The sequence below is a fragment of the Gekko japonicus genome, unplaced genomic scaffold (assembly GCF_001447785.1).
Source record: "Gekko japonicus isolate JY-2015 unplaced genomic scaffold, Gekko_japonicus_V1.1 scaffold2545, whole genome shotgun sequence".
Lineage (NCBI taxonomy): Eukaryota > Metazoa > Chordata > Lepidosauria > Squamata > Gekkonidae > Gekko > Gekko japonicus.
The window spans coordinates 122,610-146,868 of record NW_015163162.1 but is presented as its reverse complement, the minus strand read 5'-3'; the positions used below and the strand labels follow the sequence as shown (position 1 = coordinate 146,868).

The 24,259-nt window shown below is 47.2% G+C and overlaps 1 protein-coding gene across 1 annotated transcript in view; it reads right to left on the bottom strand.

The window, feature by feature from the left end:
* Positions 1-24,259, bottom strand: part of RGS12 (regulator of G-protein signaling 12) — a 132,081-nt gene that overhangs the window by 27,508 nt on the left and 80,314 nt on the right. Inside the window, 6 exon segments of the mRNA XM_015407088.1 lie at positions 726-802; positions 2,070-2,223; positions 2,667-2,846; positions 3,201-3,344; positions 6,729-6,821; positions 13,212-13,381. Coding sequence (XP_015262574.1) covers positions 726-802; positions 2,070-2,223; positions 2,667-2,846; positions 3,201-3,344; positions 6,729-6,821; positions 13,212-13,381 — 818 coding nt within the window.

The following is a 24,259-nucleotide window of genomic DNA, read 5'->3' as shown; positions in this document are numbered from 1 at the left end:
TGGGAGCAGGGAATCCCCTAGTCCTTTATATTGACTGATTCCTTCTTATGTTCTCTCTGGCTTTTTAAAAGTTTGCCTGAGCGGGTGGACAAATCCTCTTTTGTCTTGGAGAAGGAGGGAAAGAAAGCAGAACAGGGAGAGAGTGTCTACCGAGAGAGAGAGAGAGGGAGAGAGAGGGAGGGAAATGTGGGAGGGCAGTGGACAGCCCTTAAATACCCACAGAAACAATTCTACTTTAGAAAGGATTAGCAATTTGAAAGCAAATGAGAACAAAGAATCACAGCAAAAGGAGTTTTGGTAGCTGTGGGGCTACAGTGTGCTGGAAGCGGTCTGAATGTACAGTCCTGTAAAACAAATGCAGAAACAAGAGAAAGCCCCAAAACAAAGCAGAAGTGAAAGCGGGAGGGAATGCAGTAGAACAGGATGCGCTCAGAAACTGAGGCAAAATACAGGTGCAGAAAGGGCCACAATCTTTCAGAGTAGGGAATGAAGCAGATTTTAACCTGAAAAACAGTGTAAGGGCAAGGCTTAAATCTCCTCTATCAAGCACTACAGCCATCATTCAATCCTCCAGATGGTGCCTTTGAATTTGGAAACAAGCACACAATATGTACTTTGCCCTTTAGACTTAAGTATATGGAGTACATCTTATATTACTCAAGTATAGCATCTTTAAGTCTCCACAGTTATTACAGTCTTTTTGATATAAAAATCCAGGACCTTACCAATTCAAGACTTGCAGCTGATGACAACGAGTCTTGAGATTCATGTCTATAGGACAACCCATTGGCATGTACAGAATCTGTGGAAAAATCATGCCATACAGAGTGGCAGTAACACAACAACAGAAAGAATTCTATTAGGAAATTCTAACTCAAGCTAAATGCACACTGTTCACTCTAAAAGGTGCTCATATGCTTTAAGACCTGAGATATAAAGTATTCCATTCACTGTAGCCAAGTAAATGCACTTCAAATAGTAAAAAGCATCCAAAATTACGAATCTAAGGTTCAGGTCACACGGACATTTAGTGCGGGCTTCGCAGCTGATCCCTCGCGCATTAAAGTTTCATGTTCATATTGGCAAACCCGCCTCCCGCACCGAAGCGGGCTGAGTCCCGCGGTTTCTGCTCTTTTTATCCGCGTTTTCTGACACCCGTTGGAACAGGTGTTTTCCGATATCTCGCGCTTTGTATCCGCGGTTTTGGCATCTAGACAGCAATCCGCCGTGACCGCGCTACCCTCCCCCCCCCTTTTTTGTGTTTCCGGTTTAAGTTATGTGCATGTGCAAACAGGCGCTAGCTTTTATTTTGGTCTTCTTAGTTTGTATGTACGCCCAAGCGCATGCGCAGGTTTTTTTGTTTTTTAAACCCGCGCCACCGCAGGGACGGCGCGCTGTGTGGTCAGTACTTTGCGCAAGTGAAGCGGAAGACAGAGGGACCGTCTGACCACCTCCAAGCGATATAAAATGTCGTGGATAGAACAACTGCGGGGGGGAAAGCGCAGTAAGAGGTCCGTGTGACCTGAACTTGACATCACACTGTAGATTGGGGGGAAAGCCTCACACTAGAGCCTGGACAGAAAAGGAGGTGTTTTTACAGAAAACATCCCCGACATGAGGGGGCAAATGTGGGTGGAGTTAAAATCCTCCAAAACCAGAGAAATGATGACTATGCAGACTTTTAAAAAATGCTGACCGAGGCCTCAACAAGATCACAGTCAACATTATAAGCCTGCCTAGCAACCCCAACGTAACTGTCCCCTGAAGGGCTGGAGAGGGAGCAAGGAAGCAGTGGTGGGAGGGCTGGGAAGGGAATGGGAAGGCAGGAATGGGAGGATGGGTGGCGGATAAGATTTCCACTGCTCCATGAGTCCCCATGGGTTCCTCACGTTTTATTCAAAATAGATTCTCCCTGACCTTTCAAAGCAGAGGTACAAGAAGTACTTGTAAGAACCTTCTTACATGGGCCTGAATGATGTTTTAAAGATTTGTAAAGTCCATCCCCCCCCCCATCACAATGATGGCTGGAACACAGATGTTAAACTTACTGTTTGGGTTTTACAACTAACCATTTGGATAATCACCATTCTCCTTTTTCTTCTGTGATCGCCCCATACTCTTGCTTCTAGACCACGAGAAAAAGGTCCCTTTTCTCTTTCTCTCAGAGTCTTCCTCTCCAGATTCTTCATTTAAGGATCGCCCCGACTTCGATTTTCCACTTAACTACCATCAAAATATAATTTTTAAAAAACTGGATGCAAACCTAATGCTCATTTACCCAGAACAGCAGCTTCTAAACTTTCTGGTTCTGCTGACCAGTCCCACTAATTAACCCGCATCCCCATAAGTCACTCCTGTGATATCTGTTTTTAAGAAAAGTAAGACAAAATGAGAAAGAGCACAGACGTAGGCAATAACTTCCCCACAGCCCAGAAGGGCCAGCTGTCTGCCTATATAAGGTAACAACTTCTGTGGGGGGGTTTCTCCCTAATGGTACATCATTTTATATTTAACACCATTGTGTAACGAACTCTTTGCAATTAAATGGTATGCCAGCATTAGACAATATAAACAAATTACACACACACACACACACATACATTCAGACAATCAGTTAACAGAAATAAGTTCCATTTTATCTACATAGGTTGTAAATAGTGAGAAACCTTTTTTGGTGTTGAAACACTGGACCGCTCAGAACCAAAACTGTGCTTAGAAGTAGGGCTGCTGGGAACATATTGTGGATCAGGGAGAGGATGGCCTTCTACTTCTGCCAAAATACATTCCTGGTAAAGTGGGGATTTCAGAAAACGTGTATAGCTGTCAAACTTCATCAAGTTGAAAATCTGAAAAGCAAACACAGGTTTAAAGCATCAGTTTCCAACCCCTTGCCCGTTATTTGCTTGCAAAGAAAGAAAAATAGTGGTGAGCAACTGGAAACAAAACTGTAATACAATCAGAATAGATGTTTCTGGAAGGCAGAAGCCAAAACTGAAGGCTGAAGTTACACGGATACACAAGCCTGTGCTCTATGATCCACCATTGCAAGGACTGTGGATTTTCTGCATCAGTACCACCACCACCACCACCACCACCACCACCATCAGCAGATTGTTCCAACCCTCAGAAAGCTGATTTGTGGGCTCACAGGACGTTTTGGGATCCCCTAATGGCTAAAGAAAGAACGTTTCAAAAATTACCTGAAGCTGTTGATCCTTGAACATATCAGGATGTGGCGCATTGAGAACATCATCTGCCAGCTGGGCCTGGCTATCAATATTCACTGGGGTTGTAGCTTTGCTACATAAAAATTTGTTAAAGATCTCCCGCGCTCTGAAAGAAAGCTACAAATTAAGCATAAGGTCTGTTAGCATTATTTCCTCAGAAACAAGCAAACATTGCAATATTGCAGAGGATTCAGTGCCTTGCTACAGGGAACTGAATTGTTCAAAGCTGACAACAATCTTGCAAGGCACCCCTGAAACATACAAGAGAAATTTCCACACTACAAAACACCTGACCTTTGAAGATTCCAGAAATTCTACATGCACCAAGGGAATAAGTGACTGCAAAGAATACCAGGGATAAACTTGTTATGTGAATGCTATAAGCCTCCATACCAAGATGGAGGAGGTTGGGTGCTTCCTCCTACATGAGGACGTAGTTGTAATGGGTATTTCAGAAACCTGGTTGAATAGAGAAAATCAGTGGCATACTATTATTTCTGGATACAAACACTATAGAAAGGACAGGTGTACAGGATAGTGGTCTTGCTCTTTGTGCCAAAGAGGGCTCATAGTCTAACAAACAAGAAAGAAAAGACTCCTCCACAGAATCGCTATGGGTAGAAATACTAGACCCAAATAGCAATGCTGAGGATATGCTATCCCCTATTTAGTCAAAATTCCTGGGGTGATGAAGATGGAATTCAGGAAGACAAAGAAGAAAGTGGGCATCCCCAAATGCAAGCTGATGGTAAGCCCTAGCAAAGATGAATTAGCACAGCTTCTGCAAAGGGCATTTCTGCCTCACCAATCTTTTGGAATTGTTTGAGAGTGTTAACAAGCATGTGAGTAAAGGTGACCCAGTAGACATTATATACTTGAGACTTCTGAAAATATTTAGACTCTGTGCTTCACCAAAGATTCAGCATAGCAGTTACAGATTACTGGCTTTCATTGGGATATAACTGGTTACACAACAGGAGGCAGTTGACAGAAATAAATGGACTGTTCTCACAAAGGAAAGAAGTAAGCAGTGAGGTCCGTCAGGCATCTGTATGAAGACCTGTGTTATAGAACCCGTTTATAAATTATTTGGAATCATGAGTGAATAGTGAACTGGCCAAGTTTGCAAAGGACACTACAATATTCAGCAGGGTGAAAACCCAAGCAGACTACTAAGACCACCAAGAGAATTTCTCCAAATTGGGTAAATAGTTATACAGCAAACAAGCTCCAAAGTTAAGTATGTGTAAAGTAAGTAACCACTACAGGAAAAAGGACTCTACGTGGACTGCCCCCCCCTCAATGGCTGCATTGCCACACTAGATCTCTACACAGAATGTTTTTGCCACCGAGCCCAAACCGATGTCATCAAGAAACATCGTATCTTAAAACACAACCTCACGCATGCCAAAAGAAATGCAATCAACAGCCTCAGAAACAATCCAGACATTATTATTAAAGAAGCTGACAAAGGAGAAGCAGTTGTCATCATGGACAAATCAGATCACCAAAAGAGAAATCTTCAATACCACTGTCTACAAACAGCTATCCTCAGACCCCACTCAACAATACCAAAAAGAACTAAATAGGATTATGAAGGAACAAGGGAGGGCCCACGAAACGGGGGGGGGGAGAGGAATCCCATCTCCCCCCACCACAGATGAGCTGTCGTGTCCAGGCCTCGCCTTGGAGCCCAGCCACAGTGGTGGTGGTCTCTGGGAGCCCCTCCAAGTCCAGAGCCCCTCCCAGCATCAACCACTGCCATGGCGGAGCCGGGAGCCGCTCCCGATGTCTGCCAATGCTGCAGCCGAGTCCAGAGCCGCTTCTGATGTGCACTGCAGCAGCAGCCAGGCCTGGAATGGCTCCCAGCAATGGCACCTGCCGCAGCCAAGCTCAGTGGGGCTGCCAGCCTCCCTCTGCCAGTGTGAGTTCCAGTGTGAGAGGTGGAGAGCATTGTCAGTTTATTATTAAAAAGAAGGCTTCCAGCCAGATAGAAAAGATGACTGAAATGCTACTCCTATATCCTATTAGAGAGTGACTGAGCCATCGACATGAGATAGAGAGCAAATACCAGCCAATTTGAAAAAAGAAGGCTTCTAGCCAGATAAAAATAGTGACTGGTTGCTACTACTAGAAATTAATTAATTGGCTTGCTCCCAATTCAAGCACTTGCAATGGAACTGGAAGATAATATGAAATATTTTGCAATAATTTGAAGAAAGTAAAAAAGAGGTTAAACTGTGTCAAAAATAAGTTAAGTCGTATCAAGAGGCTGACACCTTCCAACCTTATAGGTTTACTCCTGAGGAAGATTCGTGAAATGAGTGGTCAACCGGGCGCTCATTAAGGATATGATGATGTCGGACTTTCCCTTGAACGTCAGAATTTCCTAGGCAATATTGTAAAACTCTTAATAGATACACAAATTGATGTTCATAAGAATCATTAAATATTGTCAATTTTATCACAGTGTTTCTTTGATAGTATGAACCTGTAACTGTGATCCCTTCTTTGGTTTGCTTAGTTACACAGGACAATACATGTTTGTATTGTCCTTAGTTACATAGGACAATACATAGTGGTATATTCTTTGGATGCATTTCTGACATTTTGTCTCACAAATTATCTTGTTTCCTAACCTCTATTGCACAGATCCATTCAGCATACACGGGGGAGGGGGGAATATTCAAATCAGAGTATAAATTGGCCACTTCTAATTGTTACCATTAGAATGTCATCAATGTCACTGAAGACTAAGAAAAGTAGCTTTGGAAATTCAATTTGAAGTTGTGGGAAGACAGGTTTACTCTTCCTTAGCCTGCCACTTTCTCCCTAAAACTCCCTTCTTTCAAGTCACTTTTCCTCTAATGGGGTTCCAACTGAATGTGGTGGCACACATGCACCTGGAACCTGGGGGGAGGGGGTGCGGCAAAACAATAACAGGCACAGAAAGGGTTAATACCCCCTCTCCCCCTACCACTTCTCCAAATTACAGCTCCCTCATCTGCTTTTTTTTAAGAAGGAGAGGCCATCAGTGTAGTTAGCCCTAAGAAGCAGAAGACACATTCAAGATGCAAGCCGCAGATGTGCTTCACGGTGCTGAAGCAACCTTCTTCGCAGCACCAGAACATGCAATTGAGCCACAGCACATTTGCAAAACATCCCAGTGAGGGACAGGCTAGCGAGTGGCGGTTACTACACAGGAGCCAGTTCCTGGGGGGTGGGAGTGGAATAAGAGGGGTTCTGTGATTACTGTGAGCACTAATTTGCATTTCATCCTAAGCCAAAGAGAAAAATCTCATATTAATTCTCACACTTTTATAGGGTCGGTCTCAGAAAAGAAACCCTGAGCTGAGAAGGCCCTGAGCCCAGCCCCCAAGCGAGGCAGAACCCGATGACCCCCCCCCCCAAAAAAATGGCAGGAAATTACAGGCACATTTTTAGACAGAAATATTACGGCTGTATAGAAAATGTAAACAGGGTGTAAGGATGGGTGCATACCTCTTTTTTGTCATGAGTGGGTACATGGTTAAAATATTCACAGGCCTGCCAAAATAAAATATTTTCTTCACTGAATTCCTTCCGTAAGAATTCCTAGACAGAAAAAGAAAACAAACATTACATAATGACAAGCTGTTAGTGGTCCATGCCAGAATGACCAAAAAGTAATTTAAAAAGTAATCATCATGGTCCAAAGATTCTTGCTGTTTTAGGAAGTCTTCCATAGTTCAAACTCACAACACAGTATAGCCACAGTAACAGATCTGTATAGGTAATTACTGAAATATGGGAAAATAAGAAAGATAATCCCAACATAAAGCTCCAACTCATTTCTCCGTTACCTTTAAAAACAATGATTCAATGGATATCCCCCAACAAAAGTATGCTTAAGAGCATCCTTTAAATCATTACTTCTGCACCCAATCTGACCGCTGGCATGGTAGCCTTCCTGTCTGTCCCATCTCCAACTGACACCCTGTCTCTCCTGCCTTCCTCCCCATGGCCCTGGATTGGTTATGGAGAGGGGAAGATGCAAACAGAGGGTGCAGAGACTGGCTGAGCAAAGAGAGGCAGATCAGGTGGCATCTTCCCTCCTCATGCTTATCCTCCTGCTTTCTCTTTCCCATCTACCCCACTCCCCTTACATGCTTAAGTGTTACTACTCTGAGGTAGAGGGAGGAGTAATTGGATTCAATCCACTACTGTTCACTCACAGGGCCACTCCTGCATTCCTTAGTGAGCTGGGGGGGGGGGGCGGACTTTAATTACCACTTTAGTCTTTGCAGCCTAAAAAACAGGTTGCTTACCTGTAACTGATGATCTTCGAGTGGTCATCTGTGCATTCACACCCATGGGATTCAGTGCGCACGCGCTGGATCGATCGGTGCTGTAGCAAGCTCTTTTAACGGATTTTCGCACCCAGTCCCCCAGGCATGCACAGGAACCCCACCGCGCATGCCCAGAGGGGTGGACGCGGACATCCTGCCAGTTCCTTCAAACCGCCGCAAATCAACCCCTATTAAAAATGTAGACGCTGACAGCAGCGGGGAAGGAGGGCGGGTGGTGTGAATGCACAGATGACCACTCAAAGATCATCAGTTACAGGTAAGCAACCTGTTTATCTTTGACGTGGTCTCTGTGCTTCACACCCTTGGGAGATTAGCAAGCAGTAGCCTACTTGGAGGAGGGTGCTGGCAGGTCTTTTATTGTGTAGCCGAAGATAGAATGTGACGTCCCATGGTGGTATTGGTGTTCGTACGGACGTCTAGGGCGTAGTGCCTGATGAAGGTGTTAGGCGTGGCCCACGAAGCGGCTTTGCAAATGTCTGTCAGGGGCACTCCCTGGAGGAAGGCAGTGGAGGTCGCAACAGCCCTGGTAGAATGAGCCCTGATCAGGCCAGGTAATGGCTGTTTGGCGATCGGGTAACACAGACGGATGAGACCGACAATCCACTTTTGACAGGCATTGAGCTGTGATGTGCATGCCCAGTCGTGCTGACGCGTAAGAGATGAAGAGTTGCGAGTCTCATCTAGTTGGGTGTGTTCGATTGAGGTAGAACAGGAGAGCCCGCTTCACATCTAAAATGTGTAATAGCTTGTCTTCCGCTGATGTTGGGTTTCGGAAGAAATCAGGGAGGAAGACCTCCGCCTGCAGGTGGAACTCTGACACCACCTTCGGCAGGAAGGAGATGTCCGGGACGAGGCGGACTCCATCCGGCAAAAACGACAGGTAAGGTGTATCATGCTGGAAAGCCAATATTTCTCCCACTCATCTAGCCGAGGTGACAGCAATTAAAAAGGCCGTTTTCCATGCTAGAAGTTTGAGGTCGCATGTTGCGAGCGGCTCAAAGGGCTTCTTCGTGAGCTGAAGGGCTTCTTCGTCTCTGAAGCAATGGCATGATTTGTTGTAGGGATACCATGCAGAAGTGGTAAGTCACAAAACGGTTCAGTTCCCTTAGATCTAATATGGGTCGAACAACTCCGTCTCTCTTCGGGACTGTGAAGTATCAGGAATTAAAATCCCGTCCCGTGGAGGTGTGGTGGTACATGTTCGATGGCCCCTTTCTGCAGAAGGACGGACACCTCCTTGAGAAGAGGTGGGGAAGGGGGCGTGGAGACGACGACCGGAGTATTGAGGTTCTGGTGGAACTCAATTTTGTAGCCTCAGGACAATATGAACAGTACCCACTCATCCGAGGTGATTTGACGCCAAGTTTGAAGAAACGGTCACAGTCGCGTTTGAGCTGACTCGGTGACTGGGAAGTCAAAAACTCTGTTTGGAGGGTTTGGTCTGTTTGGAGCGGGAAGATTGTTGCTCGGATCCAAATCTCGGTTTTTGGAAGGCGGATTTTTGGCCTCCCGAAGATGTTTTCGGTCTCCATTGAGTGTCCGGAGACTGACGACTTGGGGTACGTCACTGCCAGGATCTCGATCAGGTGCAGGGTCGGTATGGTTGTCTGGCAGACGAGGACACTCCTAGAGCTCGAGAAGCTTTAATGCTCTTATCTAATTCTTGCAAAGCGGAATCAGTAGTGGCACTGAAAAGTCCTAGGCCATCAAATGGAAGATCTTCCACATAAGATCTAGTATCCATGGACAGATTGGTATTGTGGAGCCAGGAATGTCGCCTAAGAGCTATTGCAGAGGCCATGGTTCTGGAAGATGCCTCGGGGACATGCTTAGTCGTGTTGAGCTGTTGTTTTGCCAGTACCATGCCTTCCTTTTGGATGACTCTTGCTGCCTGGAGTTTGTCTTCTGGGAAGGTGGGTTAGTAGTTCAGAGAACCGTTCCCAGAGAGTATATTGATACCTATTCATGCAGGCCAGGTAGTTAGTGGCCTTGACTCCCAATGCTCCCGTGGAGTAGAAGTGTCTGCCAAAGGCATCTAGTTTCTTACCTTCCTTGTTGGAAGGTGTAGAATGTGTCCTCTTGGATTTAGAGGAAGATGTTATCACCATCAAGTTTGGTTGAGGGTGCGAGAATAGGAATTCGGCATCTGTCTCTTGGACCCTATACATATGGTCCAGTCATCTCGTGGACACAGGGGCTGACGAGGGTTTTAGCCATGGTGCCTTTGCTGCTTGCAGAAGGACTGAAGACATGGGCAATGCTAAGGTGGAAGAGGTATCAAGCTGGACTATATCGAAAACGGCATCTGTTGCCTGCGGATGTTGCTGAACGACAGAGAGGCCTAAAGAGTGGGCCACTCTTTTAACTAAATCTGTGTACGACGTAAGGTTGTCGGATGGGGATATGGGTAAGTCCTCAGCGACATCCTGGTTGGGAGATTTATGGTCAGGAGAGGTATGAGCCTCAGATGCCGCCGTATCGGAGTCTTCTTCCATGAAGTCAGAGGAGTCTTGTTGTGGCATATGGACCGACGTGTCCTCTTGACAAGTTATGGGTTTAGGTGGGATGATCGGGTCAGGAGTGACCTGAGGGTTTGGAGGACGACTTGGTTCCAGAATATGATGGGAAGGATCGACTGGAGGAGGACGCGACAGAGATGCTGAGGGTTTCGACTTGTGGGGCGACCTCTATCTATGAACAGAGTGAGACGAATAGGGGTCCCAATCAGAATAGCCCATCGGAGTCAACCAGGGCATAGATGGTGGATAAGCCCCATACAGGTATCTCAACTGTCGTTGATCCCAAGATATCGGTGGTGGAGGGGGCAGGAAGACTCGGGGGGATCGACTCCTGGACCGTGGACGTCTGGGAGACAAAGGAATAGCCTGTCTGTGAAAACCGTCCCTGTAGTCTCGGTCGTCGATATCGACAGATTGGACATGGAGACGCGGAGGATGACGTTGCATACTGCAAGAAGCGTGGCGGTACCGACGTGTTTCCACATCGGGAGCCTCCGATATCATCGATGTCGACGAAGTCGAAGGAGAGGGGGAAGGCTCTGTACCCATTTGGTGACTTAGGAGCTCCACCGTGTCGATGTTGGAGTACGGACGCTCCACTTGTTGGATGGGGGAATCAAGTAATTGGATGGTCAGTATCGGTGGAGGGAGTTGGGCCTCTGATATCGATACTGCCATAGGAGCGAGAGGCACTATAGGGGCATCACCCAGTGCAGGCACCGCTTTCTTCCCCTTCTTTGCCGCCTTAAGGGACTTTGAGGTGCCCTTCTTCACGGACTTATGATCTTTACTTGCCTTGGTTTTCTTCTTGATTGGCGTGGAAGCGGAAGATTGCGCCTTCGATGCCGGGAGCTTCAGTGTCGGACGGTCGGCATCCGAGGCAGGTCTCGATGCCGGAGCTGTCGATGTTGATGGTCTCTCCTCCATCGCAGAGGTAGGAGTAAGTGCCGATTCCAGTAGTGCCACTTTAAGGCGCGCAGCTCGATTTTTTCGCTGGCTGATGAGACTCTCCGAGGCAAAAAATGCACAGGGTATGACAGTCTGGAGGAGCACATTTGCTGCCGCAACCCTTGCACCTATTGAAGAAACCCCACTTCTTCTCCATAAAAGAAAATAAAGAAGAGGGAACTTGGGGGGGGGGGGGGTAGCCCGAAGGCCTGAGGGAATCAGCTGAGTCCCCCTCAACGGAAACTAAAGGCTTTTTTTTTATTTTTTTAAGAACAAACAACAAAAAAAGAGAAGCGAAAGGAAAAATAAAATAAAATAAGGAAATAATTCCTAAGAGCTGAGGCGAATAGCCGAAAGCAAACCGATCTGACCGACGAAAAATAGGTCTATTCAATGCGGCAGTAAGAAAGGAACTGGCGGGATGTCCTCGCCCACCCCTCTGGGCATGCGCGGTGGGGTTCCTGCGCATGCCTGAGGGACTGGGCATGAAAATCTGTTAAAAGAGCTTGCTACAGCACCGATCGATCCAGCGCGTGCGCACTAGATCCCATGGGTGTGAAGCACAGAGACCACGTCGAAGATCTCAATAATTTTCTTTCTTTTTCATTTCAGGACTGAAATTGTGCCGTTTTTAAATTAGAATTACCCAAAAAAAAAACCAACCCAAAAAACCCCAGAAGACAAATTAATGACCAACCTCTGTGGCTGTGGGTGAGCAGGAAGTAATTAATTACGATGAGAAACAGAAGCTGATTTAAAACAACATTAAGATGTAAAGGAACAGTCGCTCCTGGAAGCTCAAGAGCACTCACGGGCAGCCAGCTACAGGCACTCCAGCTGCATTTTACATTTTAAAAATCAGCTTCAATCATGTTGGAAAAAATGGATTGATAACAATACCGTCTGGCTTCTGCGGAAGAACTGACTGAACCAGTTTTATTTATTCCAAACTAAACGGCTAGCGCCACTGCCATTGACTGTCAGCCGCTTGAAGTCGGGACCTGTCCTTTGACTTATGTTGCTCCTTTTTTGTTTTGCTTTTAAAGAAAGCCAGTGTGGTGGTGTAGAGGCAGTCGGACTAGGATTTGGGAGACCCAGGTTTGAATCCCCCCCATTCTGCCACAGAATCTCACTGGGTGACCTCGGGCCAACGACACATTCTCCACCTAACCTACTTCACAGGGTTATTGTGAGGGCAAAATGAAGGCGTGAAGATGATGTAAGTTGGCTTTGGATTCTCCTTGGGGAGAAACATAGGGTATAAATCAAGTAAATAAATAATTCACTTTTTAATGCAAATAGAACTGCTCCCCCCCTTTCAATAACCCAATGCCTAGACTCTAGTACTGAAATACAGAAGAAGGGCTCAGTCCCAGAAACTAGATCATCTCTCTCTTTTAACTGGTTTAAACAAAAATCAGTCTTTTAAAAATTAAATTAACTATCCAGCTAACACTGAGAATAAACCATATTAGTTTATTAAATGAGGAAGTTTTCAGAACATGACTTTGCTTGGTGGTGTTACGAATATTAGAAGAGCCCTTCTGGATCAGAGCAATGGTCCATTTAGCCCAGCCTCTTGTCTCACACAGTGGCCAACCAGTTCCTCTGGGGGTCCAACAAACAGGGCACAGAGGCCAAGGCCTTCCCCTGATCAGAAGAAGAGCCCTGCTGGATCAGATCAGTGGCCCATCTAGTCCAGCATCCCATCTCACGCAGTGGCCAACTAGTTCCTCTGGAGGTCCCACAACAGGGCACAGAGGCCGAGGCCTTCCCCTTAGGTTGCCTCCTGGCTCTGGGCTTCAGAGGTTTAGTGCCTCTGGATGTGGAGGTCCCCCTCAGTTACCATGGCTAGTAGCCATTCATAGACTGATCCTCCATGGATCTATCTAATCCTGTTTTAAAGCTGTTTATACCTGTGGTCATCACTACATCTTCTGGCAGTGATTTCCATAAGAACATAACAGATGCCAATGTTGGATCAGGCCAAAGGCCCATCCAGTCCAACACTCTGTATCACACAGTGGCCAGAAATACCAGTGCCATCAGGAGGTCCACCAGTGGGGCCTCTTTTCCACTTTTCAATCACTCTCTGTTTAAAGAAGTGTTCAATCACTCTCGTTTAAGTTGTTGTAAATATATACTCTAGCACATTTTCCATTACTTACAGAGAAATACCTAACACCAACTGGATCCTGAAGAAGCCGTTCAAATGAAACTGCCCAGCTTGCAACTCTCCTCTCACGAAGCCGTCGGCAGCTCTGGACGCTTGGGAGACTGGCATTGCTGCTAAGGCTATTGTCACTGACACAATCTTTCAGATCGGTACTATTTAGCTCTGGTGAGGGGGGAAAAAGCATAAATTACCAACAACACTGTGGTGCTCTCCTATGTAAATATTTTCTGTGCGTTTTATTTCGGTGATTAAATGTGAGGTTCTACATTTTTTCTCTGAGCAGGATAGCTCAAACTAGTTTGATTTTGTCAGATCTTAGAAGCTAAGCAGGGCCGGCCCTGGTAAGTATTTGGATGGGAGACCACCAATGAAGTCCAGGGTCGCTATGCTGAGGAAGGCAACAGCAGACCACCTATGTCCATCTCTTGCCTTGAGGGGGCCTTGTAAGTCAGTTGCAGTTTGACAGCACTTTCCACCACATATATTTTGCTGTGGTTTAAAATGCAGGCCCCCAGAGTAAGAAAGAGGGAGGCTGGATGGGTGATGGAAGTGTACTGCATTTGGATTATAGCTACACTAGCAGTAAAGCCCGTTGTGGAAATAAATACAACGAGATCTAGAAAGAGGCTCGGGGGGAGTGCTCTGGCTTTGAGCAAACAGTGTCATTTTGCTGTGGTGACCTCAGCAGGGTATAATGACAGAGTCCACTGTTTTCTCCAGAGGAACTGATCTCTGCTCCCTGAAGAGCAGTTGTAATTTTGAGTGATCTGTAGCCCTCACCTGGAAATTGGCAACAATTGTTACCCAGGACGAAATGGCTGGTTTGGAGGGTGGAGTCTATGGCATTCTACCTGTCTGATGTCCCACCCCTCCGCAAACCCCACCCTCTACAGGCTCCACCCCTCAAACCCCCAGGAATTTGCCAGCCTGGAGTTGGCAACCCCATCTCCTTCGCAGCTAACCATCAACCTACCATTATCTGCCCCTTTGACTTCAGCTGACTTCCGCCCTCCCTTCTGCAGAGCAATTGTAATTTTGAGTGGTCTCCAGCCCTCACCTGGAGATTGGCAACAATGGTTCCCCATGAGGGACTGAGTGGTTTGGAGGGTGGAGTCTATGGCATTGTACCTGTCTGAGGTCCCACCCCTCCTCAAACCTCACCCTCTTCAGGCTCCATCCCTCAAATCTCCAGGAATTTCCCATCGGGAGTTGGCAACCCTATCAGGATTGGCCCCAATATGTTTTCTCCCAAAGGGCAAAGTAGGTGACTGGACCAAACTTAGTTGCCTACCAACAGGCACTGAGGGGAAAGTAGGGTTGCCAGCTATAAGGAGGGAAATACCTGGAGTGTTGGGGGGTAGATTCTGTAGAGGGCAGCATTGGGGGGGCGGAAGGACTCAGCAGGTATAATGTCATAAGGTCTACCCTCCAAAGCAGGCATTTTCTCCAGGGGAAACTGTCATCTAGAGATCAATTTTAGCAGTGGGAGATCTCCAGGTCCCACCTGGAGATTGGCAACCCTAGGGGAAAGTCAGCTGCACAGCAGGAGGTTGAAGAGAATGGTTTGATGGGTGCTGGGCCAAGATTGGCAACAATAGTTCCCCAGGAGCAAATAGCTGGGTTGGAGGGTGGAGTCTATGGCACTGTAACCTGTCTGAGGTCCCCCTCTCCGGCCTCCACTCCTCAAATCTCCAGGATTTTCCATACCTAAAGCTGGCAACTTTATCTCCTCCCCTCTCAGTAGCCTCTTATTTTGCCTTAAATTGGTTTTGATGCCAGCAGAGTGAGAAAATGCCAGAGGCTCTGGGTGGGTGCCTCATCGTAAATGCACCAAACAATTCCTAAAGATTTGCCAAAACACTACTCTGTCGACAAATTGCAGCACTTTGAATTAGCACCAGAGCTTTAAGAGCTCTCCAGCTGTCACCTGGAGACTGGCAACAGCTTGTTTGGAGGGTGGGGAGTATGGCATTGTATCTGTCTGAGGTCCTCCTCTTTCTCTTCCTCCTCCTCCTCCTCAGACCCCACCCTCAGCAGGCTTCATTCCTAAACTATCCTGGAAGTTTCCAACCTGGAGTTGGCAACCCTATGTCCTTTCCAGGCAACCAACAGCCTAACCTTTATCTGCCTGTCTGTCTTCAAGTTTACTTCCCCCCCCCAGCCTCTGCCTAGGGAAAGCAGCTGTCATCATTCTCCTCTCCCCCTATGAGGTATGTTAAGGTTGAAAGTGTGTGAATGGTCCATAATCCCCCAGGCAGCTCTTAAAACATGTCCCTGGGACCTACACACCACCAGACATTCCAACTGCCTTGCGGGGGGGGGGAGTATGAGGTGTGGAATGGAGTGAAGTCCAATCAGCTTCCATATGCAAAAGACCTTGAAGGTTCCATATGCAACTGACATTCCAACTGCCTTGCGGGGAGGGGGGTGAGTTTGAGGTGTGGAATGCAGTGAAGTCCAATCAGCTTCCATATGCAAAAGACCTTGAAGGTTCCATATGCAACTGACATTCCAACTGCCTTGCGGGGAGGGGGGTGAGTTTGAGGTGTGGAATGCAGTGAAGTCCAATCAGCTTCCATATGCAAAAGACCTTGAAGGTTCCATATGCAACTGACATTCCAACTGCCTTGCGGGGAGGGGGGTGAGTTTGAGGTGTGGAATGCAGTGAAGTCCAATCAGCTTCCATATGCAAAAGACCTTGAAGGTTCCATATGCAACTGACATTCCAACTGCCTTGCGGGGAGGGGGGTGAGTGCGGCTTCAGACCCCCACAGCAACCCACCTGAATCTATCTAAATAAAACAGTTCCTTCTGCCCCCCCCCCGACTGCTCTGTCGTCCCACCCTCTGAAACAAGGCCACCCTCTTCTTCAGGTCCAGCTAAGAAGTCTCAGGCGAGGCAGCCGTGGGTGGCAGCAAAAATAAGGCAGGCCGGGAGGCAGCAGAACACACCTCCCCTCAGAGCACGACAGAGAGGTGCCATTACAGGTGTTACATACAAGGAGTCTCAGAAGAGAAGCAAAACGTTACACATGAGCACAAGCATTTCAAAGAAGAAATTTAAATTATAATTTTTGTATTAAAGAAATATTTTGACACAACTAAGAGCTTATTAACTAGATAGGGGACAGAAGAAGCTTGCAAAATCGGAACTAGTGCCTTACAATGTCCTGTCTCAAAGGCTGCCTGTCCACAATACAACATTACCCATGAGGATACAGTCAATTTTCTCCATATATCTTTTTGTGCAAGGAAGGGATTAATTGCAGGGATCCCTCAGCTGTTTACTGAAAAGCCTGGCTTCTACGCACTTTAACTCACCATACTGGTCCTATGACATGACTTTCTACTGGAAGCAAGGGCATTCTATAAGATTAAAAACATTCAGAGGCCCCGGTCACATGGAAGGTTTTGGCCCGGGAGAGGGACAGATCGGTGGCGCAGCAAACGGGCGCGATCTCACCGCAACATCTGGGAAGCGGCGCGCACCCGTCCCCGATCCAGCCCTTCAGGCCGAAAATCCGCTGTAAAAAACCCCCACCTACAGAGCGGGACTTACCGGAAACGCCGCATCAAGTGCAGCTGTCGGATTGCCGAAGCACCCATCTTCCGGAGCAATCGAGGCTCCCAGCCAAACTGTGCATGTGCACACATGCGCAGCCGGTGGCCTTGCGCTCCCTTCCGTGGCTTTCTCCCCGGCATCTGATCATGCCGGGGAGCAACTGCGCGGCGGCTCACGGGATCTGTGTGATCCCGCCACTGCGTGTCTCTTTTGGTGCGGCTTCCAAAAGCCGCACTTTGCCCGCATCAATTTCCCCCCGTGTGGCAGGGGCCAGAGTATCCTCCATGCTAAAAACTGCATCCACCACCACTTCCTACAGCTCAGCATGACACATAATTATACAATTCACCATGAATTCGATACATAAAATATGCAGCCATTAGAGTATGATGCTTAATGTGTACTATTATCCACAAATGAATGTTTACCACAGTGGCACAGACCAGGCAAATAATGGTAGTTACACAGGTGTTCCTGCCACCTCGCCGCAGAGGAAACAAATTGATTTCTGAGAGGGTGTTGATTGAAGATACATGTCCTTACTCTTGGTCAGCTTCACTATACATACACAAGACATCTCTTTCCAAACAACAGGTGATGGAACATGAGACAGACCAGAGGGGAACATGTAAGGTTTGGTCTCTCTGACTGGCCTACAAACAAGCAATTATTATTGGGGGCTTCAAGGAAACAATTTTCTTGAGGACAAGTAGTTATTTTCCTCCCTGCCCTTCCAAGTTTCCACCAGATAGAGCTACCCTCACTGACCAATGGAACAACATGCTTTTCAGAATTTTTTGGGTCTATGAATAGTCACTATTTGTAACTAACTGTTTCCTGAAGAAGAAGAAGAAATTGGATTTATCCCCCGCCCTTCACTACCCAAAGGAGTCTCAGAGCAGCTTACAAACTCCTTTCCCTTCCCCTCCCCACAGCAGACTCCCACTGTGAGGTAGGCGGGGCTGAGAGAGCTCTTGACAGAAACTGCTCTTTTTCAAGGACAGCTCTTATCAGAGCTATGGCTTGCCCAAGGTCATCCAGCAGGTACAAGTGGAGGACTGGGGAATCACACCCGGTTCTCTCAGATTAGAGTCCGCACACTTAATCGCTACACCAAACTGCCATTGACATAGCAGTCTTCTCTCATCACTGCAAGAACAAGGAACCCAATGGCACAAAGCAAACTGAAGCTCCTGCAACAAGAGGAATGCTGTTTGAAGCCTTGCAGAACCATTTATACTACAGATCCAAAAAAGATAATACTTCCCCACTCCTCCACATGCAGCTGCTGGTGTGACCTTGGGTCAATCACAAGTGGTTTCAGAGCTGTTCTCTCACGAGCAGTCCTCAAAAGAGCTCTCTGAGTCCCACCTACCTTACAGGGTGCTTGATGTGTGGCAGGAGAGGGAAAGGGATTTTAAACCACTCTGAGACTCCTTTCGGCGAGGTATAAACCCAGTCTCCTCCTCCTCCTCTTCTTCACCAGCAGATGATAACAAGGTGGTCTTCAACTTCTGCAAAGCTTCTTTCAGCAGGAGGAGGAGGAGGAGGAGATTGGATTTATACTCTGCCCTTCACTTGGAGTCTCAGAGCAGTTTACACCCCCTTCCTCTCCCTACAACAGACACCCTGTGAGGTGGGCGGGGCTGAGAGAGCTCTGAGAGAAGTGTCCTTGAGGGAACAGCTCTTATCAGAAATACGGCATGCCCAAGGTCATCCAGCAGCTGCAAGTGGAGGAGTGGGGAATCAAACCCCGTTCTCCCAGATTAGAGTCTGCACCAAACTGAGTGTTCCGCATATTGTAGCAGAACAAAGTTTGAGTCCACCAGCACCTTTAATACCAACAAAGTTTTGTTGTGGGTATATGCTTTTGTGTGCAAACTTCTACCCAGAATAAAACTGTGCTGGTCTTCAAGGTGCCACTGGAGTCACACGGCTGCCCAGCCGAAGGATATGGTAGGTTACTAACAGGGCAATCTGGAGTGGGGGGAGAGAAAATGCTCAGGGAGTTGACTAGGCATTACAGCAGTGTATCCAGGGCTTGCACTAGCATAGTACTCCAGCTGACAGTCAGCTCCAACTATGGCCAACCACCAGAGATACACCAACGCGCCCAGTATGCTGGCATAGGAAGAGGTGTACCCATGGGTGTGGCAGGAGTTAGTTGGCTCCCTAAGCCCCTCCATCCCAGGAAACCCCCCCCCCCCGAATGCCGCAGCATAGCCCATAGGTGTTGCTGCAACAGAAAAGGCAAAGTGCCATCCCATAACCATGGTCCCATCCACAAGCCCCAATGTTGCATAGGAAGGATGCCAACTATGAAAACAGCCAATCACCCCGGCACTACAGAAACATCAGCCAAGACACAAAATAACTCAGATGATCAGGCACGCAGCACAGGTGCATAGCACAGGACTGTCTCTATTGTGCACGCTTCAGAGTGCAGTGTTGCACTTTGTGGTGGGTAATGCACAGGGAAGATTCTGAGCACCACAGAGGGGTACCTGGTACTTACACAAAAGGGGGAGAGCAAATGCACTTTCTATGTGACTAACGCAGTTCATTTCAGAACCAGTACAGGTATCTCACTGCCAGAGGCACAGACCAGGGGTGTGACTGAGCACAGACAGGGGCGGGGATCTTGGCCTGGGAGGCCGTACCCGCCTCTCACGTCCCCTTTGCACACACCTTCTAAGCTGTCTTGAAGGTGCAGGCTCCCATAGCAGACGCTAGCCGTGTGTGTGTGTGTGTCTGGGGGCAAAGCAGTATGGTCAACATCATGCAACATACTTACTTCTGGGAATGCATATGGTACCAAGAAAGGGAGGCTCGCAGGGATGCTGGCAGCCCCATACCAGTCTGTTAGCACAGTCCCTTGTCATGGTGCCCCTCGCCCCAAGGTGGGGGGACAGGTGGCACAACTGGCAGCTTCCCTACTGTGCTCTGTGGAACAGCTGGCCATATACTCGTGGAAGGAACCTATTGCCTTGCAGGATTGGAGCCCTACACAGCAGCAACAGCAGCAGCAGCAATGGATGGAGCAGACACTGCTGAATTGTAACCACTAAGTGGCTATGGCATGCACAGCGGAGACAGGAGTATCCTGGCAAACAGAGCCTCTTCCCCAATGGTCGGGCAGAGGAAACCACAAACCCAGCCAGAGCCCACAGGCTTGGCTGTAGAGGTCATGGTTCCTGTGCTGTTCCTCATCATCACATGTGTCTCTGTTTGGGATCTGTGCAGGCAGTGATTCAACAGGAAGAGGACCTGGGAGGACAACATTCCCTGTGCAATGTGAGGCGGCTGCAGTGACCACTGTGGATCTCTGCCGTGGGGCTTTTATTTCACCAGTTCCAGCCTGGCCCCTGCAGCAACCCAACCAGGCAGTCATGCATCCAGCAAGTCCACCCTGCCTCCATCTCCCCATGAGTTCCTGGAGCAGCTCACAAAGGCACAAGGGCTAAATTGAATAGAAGGCATTCGCTATCCCAGCATCAGATCTCATTTCTATTTCCCTGCTGCTGTCCAATAAAGCCTGAAGACATTCACAACTGCATCCCTGTCTATTTGTTGTTCTGCAGGTGAGGCTTGGGAGTCACCCATACCCTCCCTTCCACAGAGTAGAAGTGCCAATGTTCCTTTCCAATTACCTTACGGTTATGAATCAGCAGCTCAGCTACATTGTTTAAGCTTTGGGGTAGCCCCATGAAAGCTGGATGCCATTCTTCAGTCAAGACAAATTTAGGGTCCAATGGCCACTTTAAGACGAACAAAGGTTTATTCAAGGTATGAGCTTTCGTGTGCAGACCAACAGGATCTATCTTCAGTCAAGACAGAAATCTGTCAAGCTTCCCTTGAAGATTTTGTTGGGGAGTACTTGTGAGAATAGAAGAGCTCCTTTAAATAAGAACTGACTCCCATTTAACTGTTGCTGTAATCATGAGATAAGTATAAAAACAGATAAGCCTAGGCGAGTCTCCTTCAACTATGGTAGTTTAACAAGGATGGGGTATTAAGAGATCTTGCTCAGAGGAAAATCATAATATATCACAATTTCAGGTTTTGACTATTACTGATGATATACTTTCACACCAAGTAATTTGACTAAAGAGCTGGATAACGTCTCCCTGATTTCTGTACTTCAAAATTCTTCTGTGGCAGGAACTGGACCTTTACTTAGGTTTGAGGAAGACATTATTGTATTCATATTCAAAGAAAGATTTATTAGGAAGGTTGCATAGGTCTGTCTCACGGATAATTCAGGAGATTATCATAAATCTTTGTGGACTAGAGTAGTAGGCAAAAAGATTCCCGATAAAGCACTGGGGCCACTCTTTGGTACATAAAAAGTATTTTCTCTTTGCTGATCTTTGAGCGAGACACTGTAGACCACCTCCACAGTATCTGAGGCATCTGGATCGGGGCAGATCGAAGAAGAACTATGAAAATAACTTTTGGTGACGACAGCATTCTAGAAATGTTAGAGCAGTGAGCTGACAAACTCCGCAGCTGTATAATGAAAAGTGGTTAAAAATAGAAGGGAATGTTTGATTCACCCTGTTATCCCCAAAATATATTTAGATTTTCTTTATGGATGTGTCAGAAAAGATAAAATGTGCAGATGATGATGTGTGAATACTCCTGAACTCAGCGTGTAATTCGTCTAAATAAACCAACTTTTGTTGCCAAGAACATCAGCAAATTACCCAGCTTTTTTCAGAGATAAATTCTGAACTTCAGAACCCCTCTGGCATTGCAAAGTTGTCAGATGCTGGGGGTCAGTCAGGAGAAAAGGACTCCTCAGGAGGAGTCCTGTGCAGTCAGCTCTGAAGCAGCAGAAGCCGGAAAGCAAGAAGATGAACGGCAGGCTTGTCAGAGCTTACAGGCAACAACTGATGCAGAGACACCAGCACCTTCCAGCCGGGTTCCAAGAGATGAAACCCAGGTGGTCATTAACAACCCCCAAGTTTTACTCACACCCTTTGAGCAGCGGAGATGAAAGTTTAGACTGGAGCTCCAGGAGAGAAGGCGAAGCACACATCTCCTGGTCCAACACCAGCTGCTTGTTGATGATGAGTAGTTGCAGGGTAACTCCCAAGCAGTTGGCTGCAAGTAAGGCCTTGCAGAAGATGCCTTAAAAAGCCAGTCAAAGGAGATTGCTCAATGTGGAAGCAACGTCACCCTCTGGTGGACTCTGCGACAACGGCTCCTGACTCTGCTTCACTCCAGTGACCTTCAGACTGGCTTTGGACTTAGAAATTGGACCTGCTTGCTCTTGTATATGACCTTGGACTGCTAGACCTCGTTTTCTGGACCACACTCTGAGCTGGACTCTGCTCTCTGCTAACTGACCTCCTGGACTGAATCTTGTCTTTGACTTCAGACTCTGACTCAGCTTGCACCTAGACTCTGACAGTTTGTTTCCACTTCCCAAATCCCCACAAGATAGAAAGGGCCGCCACCACGGTTTCTGCACTGCAAGACCAGGTGCAACAACTCATTCAGGCTTTGGCAGTTATACAGCAGCAGCAACCGGCAGCCCATCCTGTGGCATCTTCAAAATGCCCTATCAAACCTCCGGAAAAGTTTGAAGGCAACATGGAGGATTTTCCATCATTCCTGATACAGCGTCGATTGTACATGGAGCTGCATATGCAAGACTTTCCTTCTGATCAAGTAAAGTTATGCTTCCTGATTAGTTTGTTAAAAGGTCAAGCTGCCAAATGGGCGATGCTCTTGCTGTTCATTCAATCACCCCACTGGATGACTTCTCAGGGTTTGTAGCGCATCTTTCCAATGTATTCGCTAACCATTAGAAGGCAAAGAATGCCAACTGTAAAATTTGAGCTCTGAAGCAAGGGAAACATTCTGTGGCCAAATATACTGCGGAGTTTCAATTGTTGGCCCAGGACCACAGCTGGAATGAAGCGGTGTTCATAGACCAGTACCTGGAAGGGCTAGCTGCAGAAAATCTGGATAAGGCTGCCTGGGTAGAATACACTATGACCTTGCAAAACCTAATCCACCTGTGTCTGCAAATCAATGGCCAGTTGCAAAACCGCAGGCAAGCCCGTGGGGCCACTTGGTTTCCACAAATGTCCAGACAGTATACATCAGTTCCTGCTAATCAGATTTCCACCCAAAACGTAACCAGGGATGAAGAGGAACCCATGCAACTAGGAGCCACCCAGCCATGTCTCAGACGCAAAAAAAAAGTCGGGTTCTCAGAGGCCTTTGGCAATTATATTGGCCCATTCCTAGTTCTGGTAAAAATATACTTACTAGATGGTCGATTACTATTAGTATATGCAATGATAGACAAGGGAGCAACCCACTGTTTCAATTTGCAGTAGAGTACAGTCAATTCACAGTACAGCATGGAGTTCCACACTGGGACAAAGAGATCCCTACAGTGGTAGAGACTATTGATGGCCACCTACTGCAATCAGGTTCAGTGACCCAAGAAACCCAACCCATAATGCTCCAAATTCAGCAACACCAGGAGCAGATAACATTTGTCATAGTAAAGATGCCCCAGTTTCCGCTTGTCCTGGGACTATCCTGGTTGGCCCAACTCAAACCCATCAGTCGATGAGCCCAGCAGGAACTTCAGTTTCATCAACTGTGCCTGCACCATGTGCAACCCACGATTCTAGCTGCTGCCTCTCCTTCAATGGCTTCTCCACTGCCTGAGAAGTATGCAGACTTTCAGGATGTGTTTGAGACTAAGGGGGCCGACCAGCTACCACCTCACCGGCTGTATGATGGCAATATAAATCTGGTTCCTGGGCCGCCACTCCCAGTCAGGCGTGTTTACCCATTGTCGGACCCAGAATTAGCAGCACTGATGACCTGCTTTCTAAAAATTTGGAACAGGGATTTATCTGGCCCTCGATGCCCCAGTGGGGAGCTCCAGCTTTGTAATGATTGCCAGGCATTAAACAAAATTACCATTCACAATTGGTACCCCCTTCCATTAATCCCCGAACTTCTAGAACACCTCAAAGAAGCCCAGATATGCACCAAACTAGATATTCATGAGGCCTACAATCTAGTATGAATCTAGAAGGTGGACAAATGGAAAACAGCTTTCATAGAATCATAGAATGTTAGAGTTGGAAGGGACCTTGCAGGTCATCTAGTCTAACCCCCTGCACTCTGCAGGAGCATAGCCAAAAGATAGCCCTACAACATACCCGAAAGATGGTTGTCCAGCCTCCGCTGGAAAACGTCCAGCAAAGGAGCATCCACCACCTCCTGAGGCAGACTGTTCCACTGTTCAACCACTCTGACAGTTAGGAAGTTTCTCTTGATATTTAGCAAGTAATGACTCCCTTGTAATTTCTACCCATTAGACCTAGTCTTGCAATCCAGAGCAAGAGAGAATAGATCCACTCCATCTTCTACAGGACAGCCCTTCAAATACTTGAAGACTGCAATCATGTTCCCTATAAGCCTTCTCTTTCCCAGGCTAAACAT